Below are 25,010 nucleotides of genomic sequence, written 5' to 3' on the forward strand. Positions count from 1 at the left end.
TCCACGCGACCTCATTTGTTATGAGCATGTTACAGAAGGAGGAAGTCAAGGCTACCTCATTTAATCCCGCGCGATGTCTTTTCATCACTAAAACTTGTATTCATAGCTAGATACATTATCTACATCATCGACTGCCATTGCATATCCTCTTCAGGTTTGCGACTTCAACTCACGGGATCGTAATTGGTCCCCTTTTTTCACATATCACATCGAAACGAAAACTTGATGAATCAAGAATATAGAAAAATGAAGGGACACAACATTTTGACATCCAAATGGCCTCATTTTCCATGTCCATCAAGTTGTTATCCACCTTCACCTCCGCCATCCAGGCACCGCACCCTAGAGAAAAGCACGATATCTCTGCACACTCTATTTTGCATCCGCACAAGAGACGAGATGAATGACAGGCACATATGAAACAAAGACATGAACGACCCCCAGCATTCACAACACACATCACACCGGACTCCCAAACGGACCAGCAGACCACGCACTCACAGGACATCCGCGAAACAATCAACACAACACGTTACGTCCGATATCACGCATCATTCACCCTTCTTCTACATTCCGTTCATTACCACCGAAACACTCAATTCCATATTCGTTGTCCAAATCAACAAATCACACGCCGACGGACCTCCGCCTTGGCACCGGACCTCCGTACATCGCAACCTCTCCCTTCTCAATGCGCACGACCCCTCGCACCCCATCAATCTCGCGCATTTTGCTTGTCCGACCTCGCACTCGGAACTTGCGTGCGAGCGAATTAGTCAGAAAGGGAGGGTGTGGCTAGTGGAGAGCCGATGGGGGCTGGGCTGTTAATATTATTTGAGTGCTTTGTTGTTAGTAAAGCGTAGGTAGTAGTACATAGTAGTAGTAGGAAGACTTGTGGAATTTTGGGGATTTACCAACTGACTACGCATTTCTACGCCGCGAAAAAAAAACACATCTTGAGTAGAGATTATTGTCGTTTCCAGTTTCTTCCTATTTTGCACATTTAAATTTTTACTTTGATTTCGCCCCCCTCCCCTCGGCCGATATCGTGAAGTAAGGAAAAAGGAAAAGATGAAGGAAAAGACACTCGCAACACCAGATTCAGAAAAGGATCCGCAGTCTAGCAACGAATCACTCAATTTGCAAGAAGACGCGCATATCCAGTTATCCAAAGGACGGTTTTTGCTCGTGCTGACTGGACTTGTTTTGGCGATTTTCTTGGTAAGTATATCCTTCCTTTCCCTTTCCCTTTCCATTCAACCCCAACCAAAAAAAGGAGAGAAGAACAAATGCTAACAAACACCGCGACAGGCTTCTCTCGATTTCGTAAGTAAATCCACGAAATCCTTTGTTTCTCGGTATCAAGGGGGAAAAAAGCAATGCTAACCAAACGGCGCAAATCGCAGACCATTATCTCAACAGCCATCCCCAAAATCACCGATGAATTCCACAGTCTAGAAGATATTGGGTGGTACGGCTCTGCCTTCTTCGTCACAACAGCTGCAACGCAAGCATCCTGGGGTCGACTCTACACGTTTTTCCCGCTAAAATGGACGTACCTAATCTCAATTGGGTTTTTCGAGCTGGGCAGTGTGGTGTGCGGTACGCTTTTATCCCTCCCTTCACGGCCGCCCCCTCTTTCAAGTAACGGGAAATACTGATTTTAAGATACTTACTATGTAGGTGCTGCACCCAGTTCAGTTGCGCTGATCATCGGCCGTGCGATTTGCGGTGTTGGAGCTGCGGGGTTGTTTGCGGGCTCGTACACGATTATCGCTGTTTTGGTACCGGCGGCCGATAGGCCAAAGTATAGTGGGCTTATGGGTGCTGCGTATGGGTTTGCTAGCGTGGTTGGACCGTTGATTGGAGGTGCATTTACGAGCCATGTGTCGTGGCGATGGTGGTAAGTGATCTCTCTGCTCGTCTGGATATGTATGTGAGAAAGTGGGCTAAGTGTGATTGTAGCTTTTACATCAATCTTCCTGTTGGCGCCGTATCATGCCTCTTCATTCTCCTCTTCTTCGTCAACGAGCCACCGAAGACTCGTCCTGACTGGCGCGGTATGCTTCGTCAGTTGGATGTCATCGGCGTTGCTCTCATCATCGGTGCGGTTGTGTGCTTCATTCTCGCTATGCAATGGGGTGGCACAACAAAGAGCTGGGGCGACTCCAAAGTCATTGGCACACTCGTGGGCTTTGCCATCTTCATCGTACTATTTATTGTGGCGCAGTGGTGGCAAGGTGAGAATGCCATGGTGCATGACCGTATCATCAAGAGGCGCACAGTTGCTGTTGGATCGACTTTCGCCTTCTTGTAAGTTTTTGTCCAAGACTCAGGGGATGGGAGTTCGATACTAACATTTGTCAGGATCAACGCTGCGTTTTCAATTACGTTCTACTACATCCCGATTTACTTCCGTATGTGTATCCTTATAACAGCTACAATGATACGTACTGGTTCTAACAAGAAACAGAGTCTGTTCAAGGTGTCTCAGCATCAACAAGTGGTGTCCGCACTGTTCCTTACATCCTCGCAGTCAGTGAGTGCACTGAGTCATTCCCTTCAAGCTCTCACTAACCACACTGCCAGCACTATGCGTCGTCCTTGTCGGCCAAATCATTTCGAAAACCGGGTATGCCTTCCCATGGATGATCCTTGGCGCCGGTGTCACAGCCATTGGCTCTGGTTTGATTTACACTTTTGACATCGATTCTCCTAGTCGAATTTGGATCGGCTACCAGGTACGTACACTGCTTTTTCAGTTCGGATTACCTTGCTAATATATTCTTTTGTAGATCCTTGCAGGATTGGGTGTTGGCATCAGTTTCCAAGTCCCTGTTATGCTCATTCAAGCCTCGACCAAGGAAGCTGACGTACCTCTAACTACAGCCACGCTTCTTTGTAAGTCCAACGGTAATATCGACCTGTTTTATTCTATTTCTAACCCCGTAAACAGTCATCCAAACAATGGGAGGTGCCTTTGGTGTCTCAGCTGCTCAGACCGCGTTCTCGAACATCCTTCTCAAGCGCTTGGCTGTCACTGCAGCTGGACTAAACCCTTCTTTGGTCCTCGAAGCTGGCGCTAGTGAGATCAGAGATCGAATTCCAGCTCAATATATCGAGGGAGTACTCAAGGCGTATGTGTCAGGTTTCAGGGGCCCGATGATTGTCGCCATTGCATTTAGTGGTGCGGCGTTCCTGGCTGGCTTCGGGTTCCGGTTCACGACTATCAAGAAAACAACCGCGTTGGAAAACTAAAAACAGGAGCTTTTTCAGTTGATTTATACTCGAGAAGATTCCAAGATTAAAATTATGGGCTGCAGGCGCTATTAAATAGGCTAGATGGTAATATTAGTATGAAAACCGGTGCAAAGTGCTTTACACAGGTCCGGTCCAAGCATTCCACTGTCCAAGGGCTCCCCAATCTACATTAGAAGCATCATTGACACCTCCACTTGTGCTAGGACCAATTCCCAGCCCTGGAAAATCCATTCCCTCGAAACCATCTAACCCAGCACCAGAGAATAGATCCAAGCCAAGGTCCATTCCCACCTGATCACTGGCTGGTGTTATCTCCTCCACAGCCTTTGGATCCAACACTGTGTCGATGATCTTTGTGAAAGTCTTACTCGCTTTGCGACACAAATTGTAGTTTGCTTCGCCATGCCTCGCTCCAGAGTTTTCCATGTGCGCAGCAGCATCAAGATGCGAAATGAGCACGCTAAGCATGCGGATGATTTCTGATCGGGAGATTCCAGACGGAAACTGCTGGCCTGTATGGTGTTGCTCACGAAGGGCTGTGGCTAAGACTGAGGCAGCCGGAATCCCAAAGAGCAACACGCAATGTAGCATGTCGCGGTGAACATCATATGACCGATCGCGTATTGTACCCAGAGTGAGAGTGTTGGATAGTAGGTCAATTGAAACACGCAGCAATGCCGTGTTAAGTGTCAAAGGGCTGTAGTCGAGCAACTTTTGGATCATGAACTCATTATACCAGTGGGTAAGATGAACGATGCACAGCATCAAGCAGATTTTGGTGGGAACGTCATCGTCCCAACATGTTTTCCAATAACGCATGTGCTTCGGTAACATATCCCAACATGTACCTATGCGCTGAGATATATCCCTACGCATGTATTAGTGAAAGCAGGGAAACGGTACTGACAAAAGCGTACAAGAGTTGAGCTTCCGCATTTGCATCGATTTTGACAAAGGAAAACTCGAGTATCTCTTCGCGAAATTCGAGAGACATTTGGCGCAGACGCTGGAAATATGTCAGTTTGGTTGGGTTTGAGGGATGTTGAGTTACTCACGATCCATGACGCCCGAAGCCATCTACCTTTGGTGTTCCAGCCATCAGGTCCTAAAGCTTGTATGGCGGCGTTGAGTACCTCCTCGTTGCCCGTCACTTCATCATCGGCTAAATCAAGCGGCAGGTGAATATCGGTATGTCTCTTACTGATTCTTACAGGGCGACCAAGGAATGTGGAAATGGATTTGTCTTGGTTGTAAGCCGCACAAAAGAGTCTGCGGCGAGTTTCCGCCAACCAAGTTGGCGCTTGGGCGCACTTTCTATCTTGATGGATGCCGAGCGCGTACACCTGGGTCGCCAACTCCCCGATGCGTCTCCAAGCAGGCGGTCCTAGATTTACAGTCATTAGACATGCTCAAAAAGGTTTCGAGATATCACTTACCAGCATATCCGCACATCATGACTGTAAACAGGTAGTTCTCGTAGTACATCCATATGGTAAGGTCATTGACTGTAGCAAGCATAGTGGTAAGGAATAAACAGGTCGTACTTGCGCGAAGCAATTCGTCGGTAAAGCGCAACCTCATTTCTTTGTTACTCACATCGCTATACGACTCTGGTCCGAAACCGAACGTGAGTGAGCGACCCGCGGTGGCGAGCAAGAAACCAATGTATTCAAAACGAAGGTTTTCGCCTGAGCATAGTATGTGAAGATCGCGGGCCTCGAGGGACTGAGATATCGTAAAAGGGCGTGCGGTGGTTTCCAGAACTTGGGCTATCAGTTCTGGGCTTGGTTCTTTGCGTCGGAGATCGTGCTTATCGACGACAGCTTCTAGCGCATTAACAGCGTCAACTCCTATTGGCGCCGGTATTACACCTGCTTCGTTGCGCGCGTTATACCAGAGTACAAGCTCTTTTATTATGTCGTAATGGCGAAAAGTGCTTAGCACACCATGCGCCATCTGATATCTCATTGATTTGGACAAAGTGTGCTGGTGGGTAAGTTCCCGATCTGATCTCTCTGATGCGACAGATCCTTCGCGCTCCGGTAGCTGACCCGGCTCTTCATCCTGAGCAAGTAACACGGCATAAGAGCCAGGGCCGAGAAATCCTGGGTGATAGACATCAGCAGCAACGGCATCGGCGAGTTTGTCTCCATGGGATGAAGGCGACAGGAAAACAGCAGCGGGATCATTATTCTTCTTTGATGAGCGGCTATGAATATTAGCCATTGTTTGAAAATATCGGTCACAGTCTTGCTGTACTTTCGCTTGTGAGGACGAGACGCGCCTGCTTCTGACTCATCTGCCACGGGACGCGGTCTGGTTAGAGGTGCTGGATGATAGAAGCAGCGGTCCTCTATTCCGCGCTGTCGGCATCTGTCACATTTGGGATGGCCGTGATCGCATTTTGTTTTGTTCAGCCTGCAGGGTTCACACGAGGCGGGCTTCCCATTGCGCCTACTACTGTTGGCGTTCCTGGCAGATGGTTAGTACCTAAGATGAGGTACGGTCGCGGCCGTGGTCATATTACATGCTGAAGTAAGCGAATGGTATGAAGACAGTTCATTTATGGATGCACTAAGTTTCGCGACTATACCACCATGTACCGTTGTTAGTGGACTAGGCATCTTTTGTCGTTGGATGAAGTTGAAGGCATGTGACCCGGGTGGGCCTAGCCAAAGGTACGTTATCGATAGGCAGCAGTCTAGACCCAAACCGCTCTCCTGTCATCCTGTCAACGCTGGGGCTTGACATGTGCCTATGCTATCAACACGCTAAAATAATGCACTTCCAACTAGGCCCCCACGCGACTGGACTCTCGCGTAGTGTTTATCAACACGGGGGCCGAGTTGGACCTCAAACGATTCATGTACCTTGAACCCCCTCCCGACTTGGCTTCATGGTAGCTGGCAGTCTCGAAGGCTTCTAGCCGCTTTTCATTTGCGAGGACATGAGCTGACTGTCCAAAAGCGAGTCTTGCAAAAGGAACTCACATATCAGGAATAGATTGGGGGTCTTTGTCGACCTCTGTACTGTACAAACATACTACGCAGACTAGCAGTGTCTAACAATAGCAGGTGTAGATAGCTGGGCATTTTTTACATCTACAGAGAAACCTCGCCGTCATTGCCCATCGGACGCCTTCGCGTCTGCGATAGGGTTTCAATGCGGGCTAGGGGTTCTATTGAGGGGTGACGTTGCCAAGCCCTTATTCTATTTACATGACGGCCGCAACAGCTGTGGTCAAACTATATCTGCCGATCCGATACATGGCGTTGAGAACCGTTTCAGCAATCAAACTTGCCGTTCAACATGTACGTCTCTCGGAATTGCGCAATAGGACACTATCGTGGGAGCAAGGGACATGCCAGCCTGAACATGGCCGGATGATGAATCAAGATTGATCGACGATAAGCAAGCCAGATTTCATCTGTCGGAGCCGGGAGACTAGTGATAATGTTTATACCACACTGGAACGCCTGATACGCTGTCGTGAGATCTGTCATAATCAATATCTGATATTGGCTTGAATATTCCAAATATTCATCTTTCCTAGTGCTTCCGGAAAACGTTACCCCCACAAGTGTGTTCTAGTGCATAACATGTCCATCAGCACACATTTCGTGTGAAATCCGTCATATGCAGATCAGACTGCCTTGGCTGAGGTAACCACTCGATTCAATGGACAGAGTCATTTGGAATTCAGATCGGTTCCATGACGGAGGCAAGCCAGCTGTGGAGGACCGTTTCGTCCCCGGTTTATCCTAATGCAACGCGGGGTCACGATGAGGACCTTTAGGCTAGCCGTCTCGATTCCACGCCGGCCAGTCTCTTGCTTGAAGTAGTTCGTCTTGCAGCTTGTAAGCATAAGTATACATGGAGCCATGGGCGTAGCGTGCATAGTTTGCTTTTTCTCGACCGCCCAACACAAAATTCAAACGGTCTGGAGCACATGCGGCTGCGGTAGCTCTTGATCTAGTGGTTATCTCGACCACCAACATGTGACGATGCTAGGCGTTGTGTGCGCGTGTATGGTAGAGAGGCATGGAGCGTTTCTGCATGATGTTGGGACAGCGGGTGCAAGGACAAGGAAGGTGGGTGGGGTGATGTGCAGAGGACCTGTATACATATGTAAGTAATTAGAAGACCCCAGATGCGATGGAACGAGCCGCTGCACGTGGATAGTGCCCGAGACGCGATGGAAATCGGCGGGCCAGTGGTGATGGCGAGCTGGAGCGCCATCTGGGGACGATGAGGGCAGGAATGCGAATGCGAGCTCCACTTGCTCGCCGAGGTTTTATTTGGGTGCATATCGTGCGATGGAAGAGGCATAGTGTGTGCTTATCCCTGCGCGCGCAAAGATCCCACGCTCCACCAAGACAGCACCTCCCGTGTTCCTCCACGTCGCATTCGCTTTCTTGCCTCAATCAACGGTCTGACGACACGTCCAGTAGAGTAGGTCCGTTACACTCTCGTGAGCGAGCGGTCAACTGTCGCAGCCCAACGCCCCGGTCCCTGGCCGTGCTGCTCTCCTCCAATGCCACGCCTCGGGCACAAGAAGTCCGTACTTGTTAACCCCCCACCCGTCTATTCGTCACCCGCACACACACGCCAATAACCTCATCCCGTTTCACCGTCCTGGCCATACCAGGGGCTATTATTGGCACTGGACTACGCTAAAATGTCTATGACAGATCACGCCTGGGCTGTCGACAGTGCAAGGCTCGCCACGTGAAGGTACGCCAGTCCAACTCGGGCGGAGCATGGTGGACTGATCCAAGAAGATCATTGCTGAGATAGACTCCAGTGTGACGAGCTCAAGCCGTGCTCAAACTGTGCCCGTCATGGCGTCCCGTGTAGCCTTGTTACCTGGGATCCCAACACACCACAGTCCTCCTCCCTTGCGGCAGGTTCCGCTGCAACTACTGCCCGACGCACCAACCAGTCGTCCCCGTCTGAGCGACCCATAGCCGTACGATCCGACCCGCACATCGACACCATGCCTTTGGATATCGTTGCTGACCAGCCAACAGGCGTCGTCGGCATCTGCAACGCCTCCCTCCCGCATAGACTCTCACCCTAGTCAGCACCCAGCCATATCCGAAGGCTCCTCGCCAGAGTCACAGGCAGACCAGTATCTGTTTCTATCAAGATTCATACACCGCAATGAAATCCCCCAAGCAGACCTTTGGCTGCGTGACCTGGAGCTCCTGTAAGACCAACCATCGACCCCACCCAACCAGGCACGTCCACTCATCCGTTGTAGGCATTTTTGGACCACCCAAGCCCACGAAGAGCTCACACTTCGAAGCGATATCTGCTACATGTGGCGAGTCGAAGCTCCAAAGTATGCAATCTCACATCCCTACTTGATGCACGAAATGTTGGCTTTCGCTGCATTCTCCAAAGCCGACAAAGAGCAGCAGCAAGAACTATGCCACGAATATTACACCTTTGGAATACACCACCAGGATTGTGCCATAAGGGGGCTGCGAAAAAACATCGCAGCCACCACCCCTGAAGAAGCTGCAGCTATAGTAGCCACATCAACCTTACTCACTCTGAGTGTATTTGCCTCATTAGGCTTTGAGGCTGAGCACAATATGAACGGTACATCACCGTGTGCCATTGAAGGTCTCCTCAACTGCTTTTACCTCATGCAGGGTATGGGTAATGTCCTGGCACTTGCACAAACTACTATTGTTGACTCATTTCTTGCTCCCTTGGTCAGAGACCCATCCGAGGTGACCCCTTCCCAACCACTCTTGCTGGAGCTACTACAACAAACCCCTGCACTAGTCGGTTTCATCCGGGACAAACATGATCTCCCTGAGAGTGAAAGGGCGGTTTACTTGGCCACAGTGGCACACTTCGATCCTGCTTTAAGTATCTCGATGCCTCCAAAGGTTGACAACCGAGAGCTACGCTTCTTGTTCATCTGGCCATTACATACCGGTGCGGAATTCATGGGTCTTTTGCAGCGACGACGGCCAGGTGCGCTAGTCATTCTCATGCACTATTCCACTATTCTCCTAGCCGCGGAACCACGATACTGGTTCATGAAAAACTGGGGCCAGCGAGTACTAAAGGCATGCCACGAATCCATTGATCAAAGCTGGCTTCCTGCCATCCAATGGCCACTGTCATTTCTCAACTCGAACGCGACATTCGATCTCTTCACAAATCTGATGCGGCGTCACAATAGTGCTGCAACACCAGGAGGGGTACTTTATCCGCAGCGGCCCGCACCTGACGTGGCTTATCGACAGACACACCCTGGACAATCTGTGCCCACTGAGATGCCGGACCATTCATCTCCTGGGCACAAGTTTATGGTAACGTTAGCGGAGCAAGACAAGATACCCAAGGTAGACCACGAGGATTGAGTGTGTATACGACATACCGCCACAACATCATGCTATCTATAGCCAGACCCGCCATGTCGAACCAGAAACCCTGTAATTGAGCTGTATCGAATGAGGATTTAGCGCAAAATCGTCACATGCGCAAAGCCGTGCCTTGATCCCGCAGCGACCCTTCAACAGCGCCAAAGCTTCGGGGCATTCGTCGCTATTCTGGCGGTTAACTTTCTCGAGTGTGTATATTTATGTACACCGGTTAATCCATTAATCAGGCTGAATATAGAACAACAATCAAATGCCACGACCAGAGATGTCATTGTGGCGTGATATCCAGCCCGCAAAATACCAATCTTGTTTTCCCTCGAACAATAACATCTCCACACTTGGCCTGTTTGAAACCATGCCCGTGCATTATTGTTTTTTTTTCTCCAAGTAAATACGCATGCGTTACCTAGAAGGGCGTTTGATGTTCATACTACGCTTACAAAGTCTGTGTCGTCTAGACTGGGATCGCTCTCGCCTCCTCGGAGCATATTGCAACTCGCCCCACTTTTCGCCTTACCCGATACGCCGCGCAACCGCCCCCAATCCTTACCCTCGTGCACGCAAGACTGGAAGGCGGGTTTAAAGCTTATACCGATGTTTTGCTCCGCGGAGCACTTAACGCATGAACACGGTCGAATATGCCTCAGGCTTTCATTTCAGGAAAGTTAGCATAGGAATCCGTTGCTGCCACCGTTGTGTGCTTGAATAATCGACCCTGTTGAAATAAAAAAAAAGCTTCCACCGCTCAGCTGTGCCATCATTCCGCCTTCAACAACAAAATCGTCATAATCAGGCTGACATTATTGTGCATACCCTTTTGTGCAAATGTACAAGGCTGATTTTTGCCCAAAGAAATCCCACACTGTGTTTATGGGCGGCCGGCAAAACCTGCAGGGCTAGAATTATCCATCCCCGCCAGTCCCAGTCCAATTCAATTGCAAAACCTTGGTTCTGGGTTATTGCCGAACCGGTAAACAAAGAATGGAATTGCGAACAAAGAGATGCTAGCGGCATGCGGGAGAGACTGGAGGGGGAGTAGGCTGTATGCAGCTGTTTTTGTGCTGGTTGTTGGAGTGTTGGGGGAGGGAAAGGGTGGTCAGCGGTTAGGTGTGGCGGTGTAGATGGGGGAAAGGTGGATATGGTGCGTGCGGTGCAGTGTAAAGAGGGGGATGAGGAGATTTTTGGGGGACTGGGGTGGCGGGAGGGACACAATAGAGTTGTAACTTTTGGATTTGGAATTGGCTTACGAGGGTGTCAGACGCGTAACGTCTGTGTGAAAGTTTACTTGCTGTGTTGAAAGAATTTGGGTGAATTGTGTTTACATAAATATAGCATCGCGGCGTTGCATCTGTAAAGGAACTAGAGGAGTATAATATAGATGTAAAGAATGTACAAGTGGGTATCTTGATTTGCACAAGTATTCAGAGTGAAGAAAATACGAAAAAAGGAAAAGCTGTTCGAAAAACTCTCAAAGTGCATCGAGGTGGTTTTCAGATCGCTGTAGGCTACGGAGACATGGGCCGCTGTGCATCCTCTCCAGTCCTAGCCCAGCGTTCCATCTCTTCTTGGGTGGGCTGCGACACCGCTGTGCTTTCGCTTTTAACTGTAGTGTCACTCAGCCCTCTCGAATGAGATGGTCGCCTTTCAACGGTTGATTGCTCGGTAGGGTCATGTTCTCCATCCGGAGGGCCCGGTTTTGCGCCAGCTTCTTCCTCGATAGTTTCCGATGAACGAGGCTCCACCGCCGCATCATCAGCATCCGATTCATTCCTTGAACTAACCATTCGCTCGTTCGCTAGTACTGCATCGATGTTTGTACCAAGTGAACTGTCACTCGGGCTGCGGCTATGTGGAGGTCTTTGTGTCGGCTTCGGTTCATCCGCAGAAGTCTCGTATGGAATGCCTTCTCCAGGAAGTTCGGCAATAGTAGGCGATTGTGGTGTGCTCATGACTGGAGAGCGGCGATCTCGCATTGCCCCCTGCCGTCTTGCCTCCGCAGCAGCAAAATAATCAACACCGTCATGGCCTTCAGGTGGAGGACTGTAAAGCTCGGAGGGAGGACTTTCTGGTGACATCTCGGAAATTGGGGGTATCGACTTATGATCGGGACCGTAGTAACCCAGGGACGAGCCTCTTGGTGATTGCGGACCTTCGGATCCAGTGAGCTCTGAGACGCGTCGGTACTTGACTTCCGTGCCAGCGTGGGTTGTGTCTATCTCCAAATGCCTTTCACTTTCACGTCCATCTTTCTTTGGATTACGGCGCTTCCTCCACCAAATGAAGACACCAATAGCAGCGAGAGCGAAAACTATAACAATTCCCACGACGATTCCAGCAATTGCACCGGTAGGTAATCCACCTCCAGAATCATCCTTGGCGACAGAAGGTAGTCCAGTATATGATTCGTTAAATATGGTGACAAGACTCTGAGTGGGCATGGGGTCAGCAAACAATGCTCGCGCAATTGTGAAATTGGTCCTTTCGTAGTCGACGATGATGTAAGCTTCTTGCAAAAACGTGCGACCCAGCACAAACTTGCCGTTCTCGGATTTTTTGATCGGAAAATACTGGGTGTTATCATTGGCAACGGGCAGAGGAAAGCTAGCCTGTTGGACGAATGCTGCGTATGGTAAGACAATGGATGTGAAGATGTCGCTGTCAGAAGGGCTCGCCCCGATTTTGAAGGAAACGGTAGCATTCTCGCGCTCGTTGGCCTGGTGAGAAGTAGAGTCGACAAGAAACAACTGACTATCCTTATCAAAATCTAGACGGAATTTGGATACAAACTCGTCGCAAACTTCATCCGGTAAGATGAGGTAAGGCAGTGTAGAATCTATCGTAGCAGAGAATCCCCCACTTGGTGTCAATCTTACTGTGTTCGTTTCAACGTCTTGATCCATTGCATAAAGAATCGATTGTACTCCGACAACAAGCTTGTTATCCTTGTCATTTGGCATGCGTATGGATGTACCTTTCGAAGTGAATCGTGATTCATCGTACCCGCCTAGGACTAGGCTTCCTGGGACTCCATTGTTGTTGTTTCCTATACTTCTTTAGCCCATCTCGACGCGTCAGTTACTAAGCCACATATGACGAATAGTTAAAGTAAACGCAAAGCGATATTCTTTTGTGACTGAAGATGGAGAAATAGATCACTCACGGTAGTATGCACCAGCGGTGTATCCATATGAACGACTTGCGATCTTATTTGCAGCCTCGAAATTGTCCAGGAAATTTGGTTTGTCTCCACCAGGCGGGCCAACAGCTCCCACAGCGAGTCCAAAAGAGCCCATGAAGAAATCCTTCACCAAGGTCTTGACCACATACTGTTCGGCTAGTATGAGACTTTGTGGCGAGCTTGACCCTAAACCCACGTTATCGACTCCCCATACACCATTCAAGTCGCTCTGATCAATTCTATAGGAATCACTCCACCACTGCGGCTGAGGTATGTTGTAAATCTCGGCGTCTTGCCACTGCGCCGAATTCTGTAGCCCGAGAGGCTGCTTTCCGTCGTAAAGCTCAAGTCCACGCTTCTTAGCACACTCATCGTCATCACACCATTCAGTTTGTCCAGGAACCAGGACGACTGGAGATGATGTAGAAATGAGAACCCTGAAGTTCTGGCCTCTTCCGGAGCCATCATCTCCGATGTTGAGAAGGAACGATGACCATTTTCCATCATTGCCGTCGAATACTCCACTATCACTGAGAACGTAGGGGACGGGTGGCAGTGGAAGCGGCTCGTCGCGTTTTTTGGAATGCATTGCTGAGTGTCGCGTTATGCTATCATATCCAGAGTGAGTATAGAGAAGAGATAACAAAGATTCTCAACCAAGAAAAGGCAGTACGGGCAAGGCACACCAACAAAGTGTCAGCCGTCTGACCCAGCCATGAAAAGCCTCATACACGGCTTAATGGATGGCGATGACATAGGAAGCTGCTGATTGACGGTTCTGAGCCCTCAAAAGGGATTAGTATCGGATTCCAAATGACCACTGCTTAGGGCGGTTAATCATGGATCCGTCTGGCTGCTGCGGGCACATGAAGCCCATCTGCTTCTGCAGCATGGCTGATGTCTGTGCTTGACGCGGGGTCGAGGCACGGCACCAAAGGGACATGATATACTTGCCTAGCGCATTTGGAGACATCAAAATACCACTCGACGTGGCGGTACCAAACAAAGAATGTGAGTTGGGTGGCGACTAATTACAGGGTTCTCATTGGAGAAGAAGCAACAAACAAGAGATCGCGGGCCTAGAAGTAGGCGGGTGGGGGCTAGAGCCATGAGAGGGCAACGTGTTGAGATGTCTCGGCAAGCAGATCTTGAGTGAGGGATGTGAGTAGGCGTGTGGCGTACAGGAGGCGTTGAAGGTTGACTGGACGAGCATGTTCAAGTCGTGCTCTCTTCACTGCGGCAGCTAAGGCCGCAATTGCGCTAGGTGCCGCCCCACTCTCCCGTCGCGCACGGACTGAGCTTCTTACGTGCATGCATCTCGCCTGACATTGTACGCCTTGCGCCATGCCCTCCTCATGACGACTTTGCTGCGGCATATACTGCGGCTCCATTCATCCACCCGAAGCTGTTGCAACAAGCATCATCGTGCTCTTGTTAAGTGATCCTAGTTAGTAAATCTGAGTAGCATGGCGTCCAGCGGAGGCATCAGCCAAGCTGTAAGGGCCGCCCTTGTGTTACCATGTCCTTAATCATAGCTTCTAGCCTTCTGCCAGACTGGCCCGCACCTCCTTCATCGCAGCCTTTCCTGGCGTCAAGCCGCATTTCTTTTGATGAACAGCTGCAGATCACTATTCCAGTTACGGTCGAGGGCTAACTATATGCGGCCTCAATATAGTCCATGTCAGCGTTCATCGTGGGTTGCATCCACGACTCGGCTCTAGATCCCTCGCAGCAAGTGTCCTATTTCCTGATGTTTGTGGTGCGGGTAAGATGTGTTATGGCGTTTAGAAATGGCAGCCACTGCTATCGTGATTTTAATCTGCATCCATGGCTGAAGTGGTGGCCTTTCACTGGAGGATGACGATGCTGACAGTGTTCGTGGAATGATTCACTGGCTTAGCATCAGTTCAGCGCCGGGCTCTGTACTCTTCTAAGCAATAGACCATGAGGAGATACCCACCTGCCGCTTGGATATGCTGTTTCCGGTGTTACATTTACGTATCCTGGTATAGAGGCACACGAGCCAAGTTCATGTATTCCCAGCCTCCTCGGTGCAGGCGTATGATCTCGTGATATGCATGAATGCTATTAGCTTCGTCATCGTCCTGTCTCTCCTTAGCCGGCAATTTCTTTCCTTTCCCACCTTCCGGCACAGGCTCTGTAACAAGGTACGCCATGCGCTGATTGGCTAGATTCTTCTTTCTCTCTACAGCTGTCTCTTCTGTATTCAATATCCAATGTTTTTGAGGCTCCTGCACACCATACCATTTCTCAGCCTTGCGCTCGCTTTAGAAGGCTAGAGCTCTTTACCATTTCTAGCTGCATCCACGACCATCTTTTCCAAGCAGTTTACACTAATTTTCGCACGCGAATATCTAGGCTCGGTCCGTTCGTCACTCGTTCAGCCAAATCACTAGTCTTCTGCTTCAGGATGCGCAATTACTGGCCGCTGTTTCTAGCATTGACCTGCATAGCTCACGCGCAGAATAACAACACAGTGCCGGATGCTCAGAAATCACCAAAGGCTGTATCGCCGTCCATCAAACCTTCCGAAGAAGTAATCCACGCGCAAGATTATGGGCAGACACCGGGTACATGCAAGACCACCACCACGGTGTACGATTATGGGCAGCCTTCTACATCTACAATACGAATCACAGTCACTGCACCCATGACCTGTCCGAGCCCACGCCCCAGTACCTTGACCAGGACAATCACGACTACCATCGCACCTTCCAGAGGCTACGAAGTCCTCCCCCCGCCCGTCACAGTCACTGTTACGAAAACAACAAGTGTGGCCAACGGTGGTGGATATGGCCCACCTGCGAAAACTGTCACAATTACTTCCGTTCAATCCTGCTCCATCCGCCCTCCTAAAACTATCACAGAGACTAAAAGTTCTACAACAACAAAGGTACATCTCATCACTCTCTTACTTCGAGGTGTTCGCTGACCTATAAAGACTGAAAAAGAAACTATCACAAAACCAGGTCTCAATCTTACCGAGGTATTTTATTCCATAAAACAATCCAATTATTTACTTGGCTAATGAATAACAGACTTCGACGTACACCTTTACAGAACGTGTCACTGGCCCAACGAGGACGGTCAACAACACTTTGACAGAACTGACGACCACAGTGAGTTTGCACCCCCCTTTCCAAACACGATCAACTAATACAAGCAGACAATCATTTCGACATTTGTTTCGGTATGTTATTTGTACCTCGTCCTCTTGACATGTGTAGTCACATCTTTTGTTGATGATACACATATATTTACGAGCTTCTATCTTGCAAAGGATTTTCTCTTGATTCATTGCATGTTGAATTACTGATTCTTGAAATTGACTAACAATGTTTTAGCTCCTTCCAACGACCGAAACTAGCTACACCCCGACAACTGAATATACAACCATACCAATAACGACAACTGATCTTGATACCACAACTGAAACTCTTGTATCCACAACCACCAGCATTTCAACATCCATATACACTTCTGTGAGTTCACATGGCTGGCTGTTACCAACCTGTGATGGTGCTAACATTTATGTTCTTCTAGATTACCACTTTCTCCACGACTCTCTTCGACACCATAACCATAACACGTGAGTTTCCGCACTTAGATCTTTTCTAATTCATGGTTGTATCGAACTATTTTTGCTTTTCCCGAGATCGCTACCCGGATAACTGACAGTAAATAGTGCCTGGGACAACTTCTATCAGCACTACAACGGTAGTCTCGCAAACCACCGCAACGCTCATACTGACTGAGCTGATTTCCGTAATTGAAACTGTACCAGGACCGACTGTGTCAGTACCAGGGCCAACCATATCAGTACCAGGCCCTACAGAGACCTCGGTCCAAACTGTCTCGGTGCCTGGACCAACCGAAACTGTTATCAGCCTTGAACCGACTACAACAACCGAAACCACCAGTACGACAGAGACTTCCTGGACCACTAGTATATCCACGTCTGTTTCAACGTTGACTACAACTGAATTTGTTCCCACAACTATATCTCGTAAGTACTTCTAGGTCAGAAGAAAACCCAAGGCAACCTGACATAAGGCAGTTCCTGGTACAACTAGCATAAGTACCCAAACCATTGTCTCTGAAATCTTGGTCACATCCACATTCACGGTGGAGATCCCAGGCCCCACACGAGAAATTACCGTATCAGGACCAACTCAAGAGATCACAGTTCCAGGCCCGACCCAAGAGATAACAATTCCAGGTCCTACAGAGGAAGTTACTGTGCCAGGACCAACCTTGGAGATTACAGTCCCAGGCCCAACTGAGACAGTGGAGCGAACAGAGACAGTTGTGGAGACTCGGACACAAATTTCAACTCAGTTTAGTACCTTGACACTGCCACCTCAAGTTATTGTTACTACGACAACACTTCCTGGTGTCACATCTACAGTAACAACCGAACTTCCGCCAAGTACTACAATTTCTACGACTGTCTCAACCCTGACACTGTCACCAACTACCGTTACTTCTGTGTCGGTCTCGCCGCCTACAATCATCACAGATACATACACACAACCAGGTCAGATTACTACATCTACTCTTACGCTTCCAGGGAGTCTCTCGACCGTCACTACACAACTTCCTGCGACTACACAGCTTTCCACTATTACTTTACCCGGGCAAATTGTGACGACTACCGTTCAGCTCCCTGGAACTACTTCAATTGTAACCACGCAATTACCTGCGAGTACCATTATTTCCACGTTTACCCTGCCACCTGAAGTCGTTACATCAGTCACTCAACTCCCCGGAGTAACTTCGGTGGTTACTACACAATTGCCGGCAAGCACAATTATATCTGTCACAACTCAACCAGCTGTAACATCGACAGTAGTGAGTGAGCTTCCCGGAAGTGTAACCACAAGCACAGTGCTCTCGACTGTAACTTTGCCGGCCTCTATCATAACAAGTACCATATCGCTTCCCGACTCAAGTTTAGTGTCAACTTTGACATTGCCGGCTGAGACTACTATCTCAACCATCTTGATTACGCAATCGTTTGTCACTACTCTAACTCAACCAACCACCGTTACCGAGACACTGACTCCCTCCTTGACATCGACTTCTTCAGCGTCCGTGTCATGCTCCAGCGCATGTCAGATTGATGTAACGGCCGAGCGAGTGGGCTACCCAGGAACCGTCATCATTTCGACCACATCATTACCCGTTGTGACTCTCGATATTTACACCAACGACGCTGGAGAAGATGTGAGCTCCACAATTTATACAAACGAGCTCCCGCCACCAAGCCAGACCATCACCTGGGACTATTCCGGCGTGCCATTGACATGGCCAACCGTATACGCTGCTTATGCCACATTCAGCCGCATCGAAGTCGAGCTAATCGGCCCAGCATGCGTGAGCGAGACTTCAACTTTAGCACTACCAGTACCTACAGTCTGGCCCCCCCTCATCTTCGTAGAAAGCGAGATCCCAGAGCCAAAATCCTCAGTACCGCCTAGAGTAGTCAGTTACCTGAACACACTCCCCACGGTTATCCAACAGCTCGGCCAGCCCATCGGATCCAGTGCTTGCGACCCCATCGTAGGAAGCACCGCGGATCCAGACACTTCAACACGGGGCTCAACCACATATCTATCCCGCGTCCCCGCTGCAACAACTATCATCCGGCGTCTACCAACAGCCGAAAGCGCCGTAGTGACCGAGACCAAGACATCTGCAGCCCCAGCTAGTCCAACCGCTGCACCAACATCTACCGCATCTCCCCCCAGCTCTCCGCCACCACCTCCGCCACCTAGCTCACGTACGCCTCTTCCATCACAATCTCCACCTCCTCCCACCGCATCCCCCGCACCACCCAGTTCCCCTACCCCAATCCCCAGTTCCGCCCCTCCACCAGCACAGCTACCAACTATCTCCCCTCCATCCATTAGCACCGCTGACTCCTCATCTCAAGGTCCCGCACCTCCAACCCTCTCCTCTTCCTCCACCACCACCACCGAAGAAGAATCCGTTTCTTCTCCTTCCATCCCCCCCGCCATCATATCCAACCCCTCTTCCACACGCTCAAGCACCACGACGACGTCTATCGAAGATGCGCCATCGTTTTCCGTGCCCTTTTCTAGTTTACTGCCTGATTTTACGGGTGGTGCTGCGGTGCCGACGGGACGGATTGCGGGGTTGCTGATTGGAGCGGCGGGGTTGGGGTTGGGATTGTTTTGAGATCCTAATTCAGGGTAGTATGCACACGAGGAGGTTGTTTTTGTTTGTTTATTTTTGTTTGGAGGGATTGGCGGTGTAATGTTGGGGGAGGATGGGTATACAAGGGTATATCATGTGAGGGGTGTAATGAAGGTGATAGTAATATAGGAATGTGATGAATACATGCGATTTAGGGAATAAGGAAAGTGTAGTGTGTTGATGTGATGTGGTGTCTTGGGTATCTTGAAGAGAAGATCGAGGTGAAGAAGTTGAAAGGGAAAGCTGGTTGTCATAGTAACCAGAACGATGTGGCAAAGGAAATTCCCCATTGGTTCTATTTGGAGATGCGATTATGCAGTGACGAATGTGTCGACTCTGGAAGTGATTCCATGACCACGTGACATGTCAATCACGTGAGAAGACCAAAGACGTAGGAATGCGGAACGTTCTTGAAAGCATGTACATGGTTATTCATATTTCGTGTAAGAGCATCGACCCTTTCATCCATAGATGCTTAACTCAACAGTTCCTTGATATCTTCTATACGCTGCACACGCTTCTCCTCATCAGACATCATACCTAGCGAACTCGCACTGCAAAAAATATTAGCTTTCCTTGAAAACAAGATTTGACAACATGGAAGGGGAAGGAGTTTAGTGGCAACTTACATGAACTTTTTCCTCTCCTGAATCCTCAACATCTTCTCCTCGATACTTCCCTCGACACAAAATCTTACTACTTTTACTTCCCGTTCTTGGCCCATACGATGTACGCGATCAATTGCTTGAGCCTCGACAGCAAAACTCCACCATGGATCCATCATAAATACTTTGCTTGCACAAGTGAGATTCAGGCCGACACCGCCTGCGCGAAGACTCAGCAGCAAGACATACGGCTTCGGAGATGTGGTGAACTCTGTGAGGATTTGCGCGCGCGCCTTCTGAGTGATGGAGCCGTCAAAGCGTAGGAAGGGTACGTGATCGCGTGCTAAAGCAGGCTCGATCAGGTCAAGGAAAGATGTAAATTGGGAAAAGACTACTGTCTTGGCATTCTTTTCTTCTTTGCGGGTTCTCTTCAGGTGGCCTATCAGCGCTTGGGTTTTGGCGGAGCCAGTAAGGCCAACACGGCGGAGGCTGATGCGTGGTGTTTGTGTGGAGGTTGGTGGGGGTGCGTCTGAAGCGCGGAAAGCATGATTGGGCTCGTTGTCCTCGACGATGTGATCGTGCCGGATTACTTCAAAAACGTCACGCGCGTTGATGGGCTCGCGACAGTTGAAACACCGTGGTATCTCGTTCTTGTCGCGTTGATGAGCAATGTAGTTGAGCAGGCATTCTTTGCACGCAGAGTGCCAACATCCAGTGACAGCTTGCTCGTTCATTGGCTCTTCACAGCAAATGGGGCACTCGGCCTCGTTTTCGTCTTGTATCTGCTTTAGGACATTTGCCCCGAACCTGCTCGCATCTTGGTCATTTTCGGACTCGAACCGCTCAATAAGATTGGAGAGATCCATGTCGTCTGCTAACCCGTTTGCAAGGTCAGAGGCCAACGAAGCATCCTCCTCGTCAGCGACAACATTGGCTTTGCGAGTGAGGACGGGGTGGCAACATGACTGCCGTAGCCGGAGAATCTGAGCGAAGATGGTGGTATACGACTTCATTAATGTTCCAGCCTCTGCATTGGCACTGAATACACTCTTCGCGCGCATATATATATGGTCGTACACATCTCGCTCGTCTTGGGATAGCACGATCTTCTCAACTTCGATTGTCCGTGGTGGCAATGGCACCAACGCTTTGCCATCCGGTGTCTTCATATCCTTGGTGCGACGGAGTACCAGCGGCTCAAGCACTGTTTGTACAACGTTTAGGGCACGCACAAAGTCGCCAGACTCGAATGGAACAGTGATGAATGTTTTCCAAAATGAAAAGTTCGCCCACGGCTCAACCTTTAGGAAACGCACCAAGCTGAATAGATCTTCAAGGCGGTTGACAATTGGAGTTCCTGTCAGTACCCAGCGATGTTTTGCGCTGAGCTCATAACAAGCCTTCGCTGTCTTCGACAGCCGGTTCTTAATATAGTGTGCTTCATCGAGAATAACCCTAAAGTATTCCAGTGAGAATATACCGCCGTGTGACCCCCGATTGCCATCTTGTGCGAGAACTTGATTGTATTCGGAAAGCACAGTACCGTAACTCGTGATAATAACGTTTGGTGCATTGGCGGCGTTTGAGGCGCAGCATAGCTTTTGCAAATTGACTGCTTTTTCAGAGCCATAGTACACCATTGCTTTCAAAGTACCCTCCTTTGATGCCTTCTCGGCTTCACTATGCCATTGCGCCAGTAGAGACATTGGCGCGATGACGAGAGTGGTATATGGAGCAGGTTCAACGTCAGCACTAGCCTTATGGAATTTTGGCAGAGATCTTGGGATAGCCAGCGTCTCAGCATTATTCACCTCCGTTCTGTGCGTGTGGATCAGACTGAGCATCTCGATAGTCTTGCCCAAACCCATCTCATCAGCGAGGACACCACCCAGGCAATTCTGCTCTTGCTTTGGAAACTCCAGTGACAGCTCGCCCGAGTAGGGGTTGACATAGAACATGGCTTGATCGGCAACAGCCGGCACAGGCTGATTGTCTGCATCCTGTGTTGGCCATTGGTACTCTTCCCATAGCGGGTGCATTGATGTTTCTCTGTCTTCTATTGATTCGTCCTTTTCCTTGCTAACCATCCAAAACAAGGCTTGCTTCTGATATTTTCGCAGATCCAAACGGAAAGTGCTGGCTGGATCCATGGTTGGTGTGTTGAAGTCAAAAGATTGCGCCTTCCTGTACAATGAATCCAATTGACTCTGTTCGAGCTCCTCTCCTTCCTCGACCTCATCTGGCGGTGGCGAGGATGTGTTATCTGCAGGAGTCGAAGGTGTTGCTGGTGTACTGGTTTTTGGCTTGGGCTTGTCGCCTTTCTTTTCATCACCCTCTGCTGCCTGTAGCAGTCCTTGGCGCCGGTGCTTCGCAGTCGTCTCGTTCTCATGTGTAGGGTGGAGATTGATAGCCTCGAATAGCTTAACGAGGCCGACCTGTCGTAATCGAAGGTCGCGTTCTTCAGAAGATTCCTTCTCTTCGAATAGGTTGATCTCTCGATTGTTATCAGGCTTCATAAACTTCTGACTGTCAAATGCCCCTCGCAGGAAATAACCCCGTAGTTGCAGGTAGATAGTATCTCCAGTCCGCAGTTTATCCGGAGTATACACAACGGAACCTTCAAACGAACACAGATTCTGGTCTACTAGAACAGACACCCATGATGCCGTATCTTGGTCCAACCTTCCAACCTCTTCTCCTTTTTCATTTATGAATCGCACCACGATATCTGGCTTCTTAAGTTGAATGACCTTCTTGGCCTTGTTCAATTTAGGCTGTGGCTTCACACGCTCGATACGAACCTTCTCATCATGTTTGAGAAGGCCACTTCCACTTTTGGTCGCCCATGCAGCGGCGCCGAATGATCCAATGTAACGTCTACTGGGCATATCACGTATCACTTTGGGCGTGGAAGAACCGGATACGGGTGTGGGGGCATTCGAAACGTCGGATTCGGTGCGCTTGAGCGAACTGGCTATTGTCATCTGGACTGATTGTGGACGAGACTGAAGGGCTGGTGCCGGGGATCTTGACGGCATTGTACTCCAAGAACCATCCAAATATAAATTGATTGCTTGTATATGTTAGCATAGACTCCAATATCTTCCGAGTGTATGCATACCTCGCTCCACATTGCTTGCGCTGACATCCTTCAACTTCTGCAGTGTGGAGATTGAAAGTTCTCCAACGATAGCCTGAAGAGTTTCGACATCGAAACCGTCAAAATCCGGTTGCGCTCCATTGCTAGTCTCCTCAGTTGGTGCCGGCTCGCTGTCCTGAGGCGGTGGTGGCGGCGGTGGCGGCGGTGGCGGCGATGACGATGGAGGGAGGTCAACGGGTTTTGAGCGGACTTGTACTGGCGATGAATCTTCGGTAAAGAAACGGCGCTTTTTGGAGGGTCGCTCGTCTGGGTGCGGAGATTGCATGGTGTTGGTGACGGTCGCTGGCCGCAGGTACTTTCGCCGCTTTGGAAAGTGGTTAGACGCGTCGACGCGCTTTCACGAACCCACATAGCCTAACGTGCGGGTGATCGACATTATAGCGTCATACATACCAACCAGTCGCCTTCCACTCTTTGTGCCTTACAACAAATCGATTCATATTACTCTGTATTTTTTGGACTTCCCTCTTACCTGTACCACAGGTGTCTTCTCTTTATTATCACTATTTACATTGCGCAATGGCCGTTCGCATTACACTACTATAATTTTTGATTGATTGCTGTTAAAAAAAAAGTTTCAATGCTTCCACCGAGACTCCGCGCAGGTCCCTTCCGGCGCATACAAGGCTTCTTAGGGCCCAAGCGCAGGTTTCTCTATGCTTCTTCTCGTCTCAATAGTATAGCGAAACTTTCAGAAGATGAAGTTGCAAGGGCCCGCGCATACTGCGCAAATTTAGTCAGGTGACTACACCTTTCCTATTAACAATCGGCCTTTCGTTGACCACCTGCAGAACATATGACACACCCTCACATATCCTGCAAACTTTCATACCGCAATCTTCGCGCGATGCTTACCTTGCCATCCGCGCCTTCAATGTCGACGTTGCCCGTGTCGCCGATACGACCAGTACCCCCACTATTGGCATGATGCGCATGCAATTTTGGCGGGATACTATAACCAAAGCACTAGCAGGAACTCCACCAAAAGAGCCAGTAGCCATTCTTTTGGCACAAGCAGCGGAAGATTTGAATGAGAGGTCTGATGGAAAAGCAAGGTTGAGCAAGAATTGGTTCCATCGCATCATCAACACGCGAGAACAGTATCTAGGGAATCCTCCATATCCAACCCTGAGCGCACTGGAGAGCTATGCTGAGAATACGTACTCGACCATGTTGTACCTTACCCTTTCTGCGCTGCCGCAAGCATCTCTTACAACCGATCATATTGCATCACACATTGGAAAGGCAATGGGCATAGCGGCAGTGCTACGAGGCATCCCTTTTATCGCATTCCCACAACAACAGGCACTCGGTACTAGCAACTCCATTACAGGCCAATCAGGACCAGCTCAAGGAGCTGTTCTTCTCCCGCTTGATGTCATGGCCGAAGCCTCCGTTCGGGAAGAGGATGTGTTCCGACAGGGCGGTGCCGCTCCTGGTCTCCGCGACGCCGTCTTCACGGTAGCCACACGTGCAAATGACCATCTCATCACAGCTCGGGAAATGCTTAATAAGTTGCGATCTGAAGGGACGCTCGGTCATGACTTTGAGCACCAGCACGAGGAGGACCATGAATATAGTGTGCAGCAAATGAACACTGGACAGGAGGCGCAGCTGGCAGAAGTAGAAAAAGCGTTTGGCGTTTTCATGCCCAGCATTGCGACGCAGGCATGGCTGGATAAGTTGCAAGGAGTTGATTTTGACATCTTTGACTCAACATTGAGGAATGTGGACTGGAAATTGCCGATGAAGGCTTACTGGGCGTACAATCGACGGAAGTTATGATATTCAGGACAATGGAAGAAGCGCAAAGGCGAGCAACATGTTGCGATAGTGTATTTGTATGTGTGGATATGCTGCGGTAGTCTTGTATGATAACACAATCACTCAAAAATTCTCGACCTGGAATTTTCAAACGTATTTAAGCTATACAAATCTAACATTCAGACTGATTGTCAATGTCAGTTGTTCGTGTCAATGTATGTCGGCGTATCGATAAGTCCTCGGTCGAACACTTGGCACGCCAGTCCGTATTTAGCCTAGTACCCCACTGTCGCATTTTGCAATCCCACAGCGAACAACGGCCGGCGCGCCTCACGACAGCTCCCCTCTTTCACCCCTCCAAACACCTCAAAAGAAGACGCAGGATACCCATCTCTTTG

General features: G+C 49.5%; 6 protein-coding genes across 6 annotated transcripts; 3 read left to right on the plus strand and 3 right to left on the minus strand.

Moving 5' to 3' along the window:
- Positions 1 to 1,071: 1,071 nt before the first annotated feature.
- Positions 1,072 to 3,258, plus strand: COCCADRAFT_90759 (uncharacterized protein; the record flags this gene model as incomplete). The annotated part of the gene is made up of 10 exons (XM_007712029.1): positions 1,072 to 1,221; positions 1,312 to 1,326; positions 1,407 to 1,602; positions 1,684 to 1,903; positions 1,966 to 2,313; positions 2,368 to 2,417; positions 2,474 to 2,539; positions 2,590 to 2,741; positions 2,796 to 2,901; positions 2,957 to 3,258. 10 exons carry the CDS (start codon positions 1,072 to 1,074, stop codon positions 3,256 to 3,258), a joined length of 1,605 nt encoding a protein of 534 aa, XP_007710219.1.
- Positions 3,259 to 3,378: 120 nt separating this feature from the next.
- On the minus strand, positions 3,379 to 5,487 carry COCCADRAFT_3308 (uncharacterized protein; the record flags this gene model as incomplete). The annotated part of the gene is made up of 4 exons (XM_007711983.1): positions 3,379 to 4,129; positions 4,179 to 4,267; positions 4,317 to 4,645; positions 4,698 to 5,487. 4 exons carry the CDS (start codon positions 5,485 to 5,487, stop codon positions 3,379 to 3,381), a joined length of 1,959 nt encoding a protein of 652 aa, XP_007710173.1.
- A 2,308-nt stretch (positions 5,488 to 7,795) lies between these two features.
- COCCADRAFT_90608 (uncharacterized protein) lies at positions 7,796 to 9,644 on the plus strand (the record flags this gene model as incomplete). The annotated part of the gene is given in 5 exon segments (XM_007712030.1): positions 7,796 to 7,818; positions 7,953 to 7,995; positions 8,066 to 8,272; positions 8,292 to 8,470; positions 8,525 to 9,644. 5 exon segments carry the CDS (start codon positions 7,796 to 7,798, stop codon positions 9,642 to 9,644), a joined length of 1,572 nt encoding a protein of 523 aa, XP_007710220.1.
- Positions 9,645 to 11,170: 1,526 nt separating this feature from the next.
- COCCADRAFT_35015 (uncharacterized protein) lies at positions 11,171 to 13,432 on the minus strand (the record flags this gene model as incomplete). The annotated part of the gene is made up of 2 exons (XM_007712006.1): positions 11,171 to 12,708; positions 12,826 to 13,432. The coding sequence occupies 2 exons, from the start codon at positions 13,430 to 13,432 to the stop codon at positions 11,171 to 11,173; spliced, it is 2,145 nt and encodes a 714-aa protein (XP_007710196.1).
- Positions 13,433 to 19,558: 6,126 nt separating this feature from the next.
- Positions 19,559 to 23,113, minus strand: COCCADRAFT_90635 (uncharacterized protein; the record flags this gene model as incomplete). The annotated part of the gene is made up of 3 exons (XM_007712031.1): positions 19,559 to 19,637; positions 19,713 to 22,761; positions 22,810 to 23,113. 3 exons carry the CDS (start codon positions 23,111 to 23,113, stop codon positions 19,559 to 19,561), a joined length of 3,432 nt encoding a protein of 1,143 aa, XP_007710221.1.
- Positions 23,114 to 23,428: 315 nt separating this feature from the next.
- On the plus strand, positions 23,429 to 24,633 carry COCCADRAFT_90603 (uncharacterized protein; the record flags this gene model as incomplete). The annotated part of the gene is made up of 2 exons (XM_007712032.1): positions 23,429 to 23,589; positions 23,640 to 24,633. The coding sequence occupies 2 exons, from the start codon at positions 23,429 to 23,431 to the stop codon at positions 24,631 to 24,633; spliced, it is 1,155 nt and encodes a 384-aa protein (XP_007710222.1).
- Between the last annotated feature and the right edge of the window lie 377 nt (positions 24,634 to 25,010).

Source organism: Bipolaris zeicola (genome assembly GCF_000523435.1).
Source record: "Bipolaris zeicola 26-R-13 unplaced genomic scaffold scaffold_37, whole genome shotgun sequence".
NCBI lineage: Eukaryota > Fungi > Ascomycota > Dothideomycetes > Pleosporales > Pleosporaceae > Bipolaris > Bipolaris zeicola.